At 33.2% G+C, this 9131-nt stretch overlaps 1 protein-coding gene across 1 annotated transcript; it reads right to left on the bottom strand.

Annotated features, from left to right (window-relative positions):
* Nucleotides 1-601: 601 nt before the first annotated feature.
* LOC108986516 (serine/threonine-protein kinase STY13-like) lies at nt 602-5670 on the bottom strand. Its single transcript, XM_018959164.2, has 6 exons — nt 4728-5670; nt 3018-3139; nt 2505-2713; nt 2231-2405; nt 1895-2029; nt 602-1095 (listed from the first exon to the last, which is right to left on the bottom strand). The coding sequence occupies exons 1-6, from the start codon at nt 5083-5085 to the stop codon at nt 889-891; spliced, it is 1206 nt and encodes a 401-aa protein (XP_018814709.1). The 5' UTR covers nt 5086-5670; the 3' UTR covers nt 602-888.
* Nucleotides 5671-9131: the final 3461 nt, after the last annotated feature.

Genomic DNA, 9131 nt, shown 5'->3' on the forward strand with positions numbered 1-9131 from the left:
ACTAACTATGCAAGTTGCCCTGCTTGTAAGAACCAATAACAAATACAGAGGAAAGGAAGAGAGAAGAGAGGAAGGGACGTTAAAAAAAAGAGAGTAATATATAATTTTTTATAAGCGTTTTCTCATTGAAATAATGTTACTGTTTATTTTCGGAAAGAAAAATACTCTAGCTACAAATAGATTACATAAAAATAATCCTACAAACTAATGTGGCATGATGTGGTTTGTCAAATTGTAAAATTATTTTTATTGTAAAGTAGATCTAATAGATTATATGAATACACGCCAGTTTGTGAGATTACTTTTGTGTAATGGATTATCTTTTGTTCTGTATTCTGTTTCTGCTTCACCACACAATACATGGCTTTGGACGTTTGTGCAGAGTCCTATCAAATGGCATCTGAATTCTGAAGACTACTTTTTGTGAGAATTTAGAACAAGTCATTAATGCTCTTTTGATGAAGCATGGTTGGGAATTTAGGATTCCAATTTTATATGCTCCCAAAGGAAAAAACTTGGTGATTGGAGTTTAGAATTTGCTGAACAGAGAGGGTCTAATTGGCATCAATCGACAGTTTCAAGAGCCAGTTGACATGCAGAATGAGAGTTGAGAGAGAATACTATACCCAAGAAAGGTGATAGATTAACAACTTCGGAGTTCACATCCAAGAATATTATGCAACAAAGTAATTGCAATCATGAATTGTTTGCCCTCAAATCTCCCTACATTGCAAATGAGTAAGATCTCACATTGAAAAAAAACTCAAATATATTATGCAATGCACGACAGAAAACCGAACCGCTTGTTCTAAGGCCATATATCCTGAAATCCTGCCATGAAATGCTGCAAGACTAACTTCACTTGCACATTGTAGGATGATACTACTACTATGGGCCACGAGCTGTGGTGAAACAGAAACAGCCATGAGCCTGATCTTCAGGAATCATTCCACCTCCCTTGCTCGTGTCTATTGCCTCTAACAAAGTCACCACCTCATCCATGTCCGGTCTCTTATCTGGGTTTGCGTCCCAACATTTTCGCATGATGCTCGCCAATGAACTTGGACAACATCTAGGGATTTCTGGTCGTAAGTTCTGTCAAACACAATTATTAACATAGGTCATCAACACAATATTACAAGTCAAGTTTTTTGGCTTGGAGCACCAAAAATTATAAACCATCAAGGAACAACTGCCGAGTATATTCCAACCTAACTGAACCCCTTAGCCGCAAGCACACATGAAAAGATAGGCATGTGATAAATAATGCAGTTAGTAATGCACCATTTTAAATACTGAGGGAAAAACATGTATCTAGTGTTTTTATTATGTTCACATAAGTGAACTGTAAGTTGAAAGAAACTAAATAATGTATTCAAATCTATTGGAGGTCAATTAGAACCACACATCTTTCACATGACAGAAAACTAAGCAGTACCTGAACCTATGGTGACTTCTTGGTGTTTAAAATGATTCAAAGACTCCATGACAAAAAAACTTTATGGTTCTTAAGTAAGAATATAAATACTAAACACAAAATATATCCCCAGGGATGATTATATTTGAATTATAAATATCAATAAAGGTGTGTTCTTGATTAAGAACTTGGGCCAAAGGATTGTTAATAACTGCAGTGTACATATCAGTACCTTAAACTCAAATTGAACGGTAAACTCACTAAGAGAAATGCTATACATTATCCTTTTAATTATCATCATTTGACGTGGCATCAAATGATTAGAAAACCGTTGTTTATTTTTTACTCACGTACCAATCATTTGATGCCACATTAAGGGATGGTGAAAAGATGATAGTTAAATGGATAATGAATATCACTTTTCCTCACTAAAGAACTTAATATTATAACTTGAGGAAAAAAAAAAACAATACAAACCTGTCGCACAACTGCTGATGAAACTTCAACAAAACTAAGATTAGGGTAAGGCATGTCACAACAATAGATCTCCCACAAGCATATCCCAAAACTGTAGACATCACATTTCCTATTGTAAGGCTTGCCATCAAGAACCTGCAAAAATTCTGGTTAAAATTCTTTCGAGCCTTTATTATAAGGAAAAATATAGCTAGAAATAAAAATAATAGGAAAATGCTTCAAATATCTAGTGGCCCATTTTTTCTTCCAAGTTTCTCAAAACAAGCATGGCTATGTTCTTTCAAGGATGTAATTCTCAGTTGCAGAAGTAACATTATTCTGAAAACAAGTAGGTACCTCTGGGGCCATGTATCCAAGGGTACCAGTTTCCCCGGTCATGTCCCTTGGGTTCTGGGCTTCAACACGAGCAACGCCAAAATCAGCAATTTTCAAAGTTCTATGGGCATCTAGCAGCATATTTTCTGTTTTAACATCACGATGTACTATCTTTTTTGAGTGAAGATAACTCAACCTGCAACGTTGGATTAAAGAATATATAACCATGATGCAATTGTTTATAACCCAACAGCATTCTGAAATAAATCCTTGCCTAGAAATATAAGATACTTACCCTCTAGAGAGATCCAAAGCAATTTGAATCACAGCCTTAAGGGCAAGTTTCTTTCTCACATTCCTGATTAAAAATTTCTTTAAAGTCCCACCTGTAAGGTACTCAACAACGACACAACAAGCCTTGGATGGAAGAGAATTATGATCTTCACTTGTTGCACTCTTTGAAGGGATTTTAAGATTGGAAGTTCCCATTGAAGCTCCGATAAACTGTTGAAGATATAGTGTATTATTATTTGAAAATAAAGAAAAATCAGTAAGTGGGAAAGACTTCTCATGCAAGTCAAGAAAATAAATATAGCTCAACTTGGTTGAGCCTCATTCTTACAATTTGGGATTGGCTAAATCCAACATCTTCCACTTTTCATTTGCAGTCAATGACTATTAATAGTCTGCCTCTGTATTTGTGTGTGTGTGCTTGGACTGAACTAGAGAAATGCATAGCATCTGACGGATGACATCAAGGATGCATGACCACATCTCACTATGTACACCAGCAAAAATCAACCTTTACCTTTGTAACATTTGGATGGTCAAGCTTATGCCAAACAGCAACTTCTTGCTGAAACGAAGCCCGAAGAGCAGCAGTTTCAGCAGCTGTGGCAATACCGTCCTCCCCCCAATCCAATATCTTCACTATAAGATTAAGAATAACAGTGGATGGCAAGTCTTAAAAAAAAAAATAACACACACCCACAGAGAAGTGGCATAACTTAACGCCATTAACAAATCTTCAATTTTTTAGGGGCCATTGGATGGAACTGAAAGTGTAGTTCTTTATACTAAAGCCAGTACTTGTTACATCAACTTAGTTGTAAAGCACTAACACAGATACATGGTCGAATATTTTGATGTGTTTAATGTATTGTAGACGCAAAAGTATGCAAATACACATAATTTCATCGATTCCTTAATAGTGTACTCCTCAGAGTTCACATCTAGAGAAGAAATTCTACATCAATGTGATATTTTAGCACAAAATGCTAACTATTAATTCTAGTTTTGTAATACTAATAGTTAAGACATCTGTTGCAGTATATGCTGACTAAGGAGTGCACTTAACACAAATGGATAAATTAAGGCTGATATTTATTGACACCAGCAACCCCTAGTGGCCACTAGAAGCTCGGCATTCTGTTTAGATCTGGGAGCTGGAAAAAAGGTGACCTAGAAAGTGAAGTAGGCAGAGCACCAAAAGCTTGATACAAGGTTTCAGCTTATGAAGACATAAAATTCCAAATTCAAAGGACTGTTAGCTAAAACACGGACATGCCTATTTTAGAACTTTTTTTAGAACTTCATTTCTATTTTAAAACTGCCACCTTGATGTTCATAAGACACAGGAAATTATTTGAGAAATTTTCAAAAGACTGGGGAGACTAAACTCCCCTAGCATTTTCAATGTTAACTTCGAGAGCATCAAGAATAAGAGTCTATAGTTAGTATCTTTATGTTTCTCATACACATAGTAACCAATCTTAATAAGTTATGCTGCTAATCTGACCGCACAAATTGGACAAAGGATGTTTTTAACACCTTAAACAAAACAATATATTCAGCATACATCTGATCATGCCTCAAAATTAGTGGCTCTTGAAACCTATGAAGCACAAAAGCCATCCCTCATGGCACTCATCCCGTTTCACATGCATACCGCTTATTATGCCCATACTATCTATGACTTGTATCATTATCTTATCATCATGCATTCTAGATCATATCAGATCTATTATTAGGCCGACAATTTTTATGGCGCTTCGCTGAACAGCATGGCTAACAAGGGTACTTCTTTCACCCATACAACCAAAATCAAAAACAAAAATTCTATAAAGTAAAATACTGGGGTTGGGGGCCACCCCCACATCCAAAGGTAGGGGATCCCCCAATGGTTTCACATCCCATCCCTCCTCCACCCCAGATTTTTTCTTCTTCTTCTTGTTTTTTAAATTAATTGACCCATGTTTCTATTTTCCTTTTCTTACAGGGGCCTTGAAATTATCTAAACTGGCATCATAGCTTCTATCTGAATTTCCCTTTTTCCTTATTGCGTTCCGATTTCTATTTAAATTCATTAAGAACTGTAAAGTAAATTTCACACTAAAAAGCACTTGCATAAGCAACGAAAAGAATCTAACAGAACCTTACAAAGTTACATCATTAAACCAAATATACGAGGAATTCCTCCAAGTAAAACTAAACCAGAAAGGAAGCACAAATTAATTACCTGCAACGTCTTGTCCATCATAAACGCCACGGTATATAATCCCGTAAGTCCCATGAGCTACATCATATCTAAGATCAAGCTTTGACAAATCAATTTCCCACTCTTCCTTTCGCGTCTGCACTTCGCTCTCCCATGCCCTGCTCAAGTGCCTGTCTAGCTGAATATCCCAGCTCTTGAAATCAATCTTATCTGCTCTGAAAAACATGTCCTTGCTGCTAATTCTTCCCACACCATTCACCTTCGAACCCAAGGCCTTCTCTCTGCAATTAGACTCTTTTAAAGTTGTGTCCCCTTCACGAGTAAGGGGTTTTTCAGGTTCCGTAACGGCTCCAACTCCTTCACCATTGCTTAAATCCATCTTTCTGATCTTAATCCGATAATCAAAGTTCAAGATAGCAACAACAATGGAAACCCAGAAAAACTAGCTAAGGTTGGTTTTTTTTCTTCAAAACAAGGAGAAAATGAAGCAAAGAATCGGCCTGTAAGCAGTTAATTGGCTACCAATTCGAAACAAAACCATCGAAAAGTTTCAAAAAGAAAAGAAAAATGAAACCAACCCCACAAAACAAGGAGCCAAAGACCCGGAGTTCATCACCAAGAACCAATTTTGGCTGATCTTCTCAGGAAGAAGCAAATCTTGAAAAGAAAAGCAACGACCTTTTATGCAACAAATATAGTAAACTAACTAAATTACCTAACAAAATTAACTATAACAGCCTAAATAGTTTCAAACACCAAAAAAAGGCCACGAAAATAAGAAAAGGAAAGTGAGAAACATCCCAAAGAGAAAGAAGGTGCGTGTAATGAATCCCTACGGATTCGAGAGAAACGAAGGATGGAAGTGAAATATAAAAAAAGAAAGTACAGAAACGAAGGAAAAGAAGGGAACAAAAAAAGAAAACACAAAATTTGAGCAGAGAGAGAGAGAGAGAGAGGATTGGAGGTGAGGTGTGGCGTACAACAGCTCCGTGACTGTTTCAAAATCCAACAAATATTCTGCAGAGTTGTACTTTTCGATACGCTGTTGTTATTTTTACCTATCCTCCCGCCCCTTCCACACAACGGATTTACCGGTATTTCATCTATATTTTGAAATTACCTAATTATCCGCTTTATTTTGCAATTTAATTTCTATTATTTTGGCCAATAAGAAGATTAGTATCGTGAGATGAGTTGAGATTATTAATTATAATTAAATAAAATGAGTTGACATCCCCACCTCTATATTCAAACAAATTCTAAATCATACCTACGCCTTATAGATTTAGTAGATTTAGTAAAATCAAATATTGCATTAAAATTATCCGCCCTGAAGAATATCCGTATCCCCTATTCGGATGATGTTACAGTTTTTATAACGTGGGTTTCGGGGTTAAAATCTGGTAACTGTAATCTGCTTTCACATTTTAAAACAATTTGACATATAAATGAAACAACATTATTATTATTATTATTATTTTTATAGGAAACAAAAAAAAACATTATTTTGATCTTAAAAAAGATGTCGTTTTATATATATTTTTTTAAATCCAGATATCCGGCTACAACCTGTGTAATTGGATACCTGGACTTTCATATCTAGTATAGCTCGGTACCAACCTGGGTCATAACAAAACTAATCCGAAATAATAAACTTGGATGCAAATTTAAATATAACGAAAAATCCGGATTTGCATCCGGGTGAACCGCCATTTTATTATTAGATTGAAGGTTTTATGTTAAATCATCATTTATTTGAATAGAAAATGCTCAACATGCTTTTTATCTATCTTGATCTACAAATAATTATTGATATGCTTTTGTAATCGTCACCTTTGAATGTAGTGTTCAGCATGCTTGTAAAACTTGTTTTAGTTAATAATTTAAGAGACAATTTAGTTTTTGTAATGTTCCGGAGCAATGATGATGATAGGATTGTATGTTGAGGTGGCCAAGTTTTTTAGAGCTAGAATAAACTCATTTTGAAAGTTTGGTTTCATCTCATATTCTCTTATCATTACAATTTTTTCAAATTTTTAAATAAAATATAATAAATAGTTCAACTTTTTTAAATATCAAAACAATAATAATACTAAAAAATAATATTTTATTCACCTTTTAATTTTTATCTAAAATTATCTTATCTCATCTCATTATCCAAACGAAATTCGAATCTTTCGCATAATGCATTTATGTCTCATTGATCGAATGCTAATTCGATTTCATTTCCAAGATAGTACTGTTTTGGTACGGTTGCTTAGAAATTAAACTCATGGTAACTAGTAATATTTTTTTTTACCATGTCCCTATGAGTAATATTTTTCCTCTATTTTTATAATTTTTTAGCGATGTTGATGAATAAAAAAAAAATTGTACAACCTTTTCATAACTTATTTTACAATCAATTATAGTGATGGTGCCACGTCATCAATAACACTACTATTTCTTTTATTTATTATTTTCCATTTATAATATACTTGTTAAAAAAAACAAAAATATAGCTGATATCACTCTTCTTACTTTATTATTATTATTATTATTATTTTAGCATCCGATTTTAAGGAGGCTGAAAGATCAACATCTCTAAGCATGAACAAGCCGGCAGCCTTGTAGAGTCATTGTATTGACCAACTTTGTTACATATATTCCATAGGTAATATACAAATCCTTTGGAAATATGCCCTTTTTTCCTTGAAAAAACACACCCATCCCCAGGTAACTTCTTGCATGCTGCATGATTGGATTACAACATCATTTTTCTTTGTTTTATTTCTTTTCTGAGCTACATCAGCATGCTATTACATGAGCAGATCACAGCTTCCATCCATGTAAAATATAAATATAAATAAATTAACCCAAAATAAAACATGTACATCTCATTTGACATTTCTGTTGTCTTCTTTTAATAAAAAAAATGGTGCTTAATTGGGGTCATTTTCATACAAATTAATGGTAAACATACCACTAATCATCGGATAATTTTGTTTTGCTGTGCTTCTTTTTATAAAATAAGAATGAAAATGCTAGATACAGTTTTGGGAAATACAAACCCATCGTAATTCTTTTATCTACTTTAATGGTGGGATTTTTCAGGTGTGTACTAAATTTATCTATTTTTTCAAAAAAAGTGCGTAAAACTTACCCTTCCTAAGACTGTACAAATAATTTTCCTATTGGAATAACTATTCTAGCCTATTGTTTGAGAAAATGGCATTTCTTTGGATGAGAGGTGGAAATAACTATAAAAAATTATATTCATAAACGGGTGTGGTTAACACACCTAGCAAAATGATTACACAACCTAATTTAACTTGGAAAAAATAAAATAAAATCTAAATCATACAAATCAAATCTTACCATGTAAGTAACGATGGTGTATTCTACTCACGACTTGCAAATAAAAGAACTAACTAATTAACTATATATACCCATGCCAATAGCATATATACACATTGGCAAAACAAGACATTTTTACTAATAAATCTTATTCCTTTATATAAGTTATGAACACAAATGAGAGATATAAACAAACTGATCTACTATATTAAAATGTATGTATTATTACTATTCATTAATATATTTTATTCCCATATTCTATATAAATTATCTATATTATATCTTTCTTGGATTTAGTAACCCGAATTTTTATGGTGTTTTATTTAGATTACATGATATTAAGTCACAAATTTATGATTTTAAAATCATAAAACGTAAAATATTAACTGTATAATATATAATTAGGTTCTAAACTATATTAATTAATAGTAATGATACTGTTAGATAAACAAATAATCAATCAACTACCGCAAAATCAATTGGATACGATATTACAAGAAAATGCTTATTTGTAGTCAGTTATGTGCGACAAAAATGAGTAGTATTAATGGCAGTAATGTTATAGCTAACAATTAACTTGATCTTTTTAGTTGTTTGATCAAAATAATACAGAAAAGAAATTAAAAAGCATGCATGCCTTGTACGCAATTTTAATGAATCATATTAATTAATAATGCTAGCTAGCTAGCTAGCTTGAGGGTGACCTTTGATACCTCTAAAACGGCATGTTAATTTATACGCCTTGCCTTAATCAAGCAAGCGTCAGCTTCTTTTGTCCATGTCCTAAAATAGCTATGAGTCCTTTATATTATTCAAAGTCTAAGCAAGCTAGACAAAACTGCCAATTCACATCAAAGTTAATTAAGGCCGAAACGGCACGCGTTTGGCTGTAAAGAAAATTCTTCGACGTGATTTTTATTTTTTATTTTTTTGCTCGCATAGTATTTACATGCGAATAATGTTATATATAAGTCTCAAATAGACAAGTCTTATACAAGTTTCTTATAAAAAAGTGAGTCTCACTAATAAAAAATAATTATTTTTATATTTTTTTAAAGTGAGGTCTACTTTTTTTCAAGGACTTGTATA

The sequence above is a fragment of the Juglans regia genome, chromosome 8, assembly GCF_001411555.2.
Source record: "Juglans regia cultivar Chandler chromosome 8, Walnut 2.0, whole genome shotgun sequence".
Lineage (NCBI taxonomy): Eukaryota > Viridiplantae > Streptophyta > Magnoliopsida > Fagales > Juglandaceae > Juglans > Juglans regia.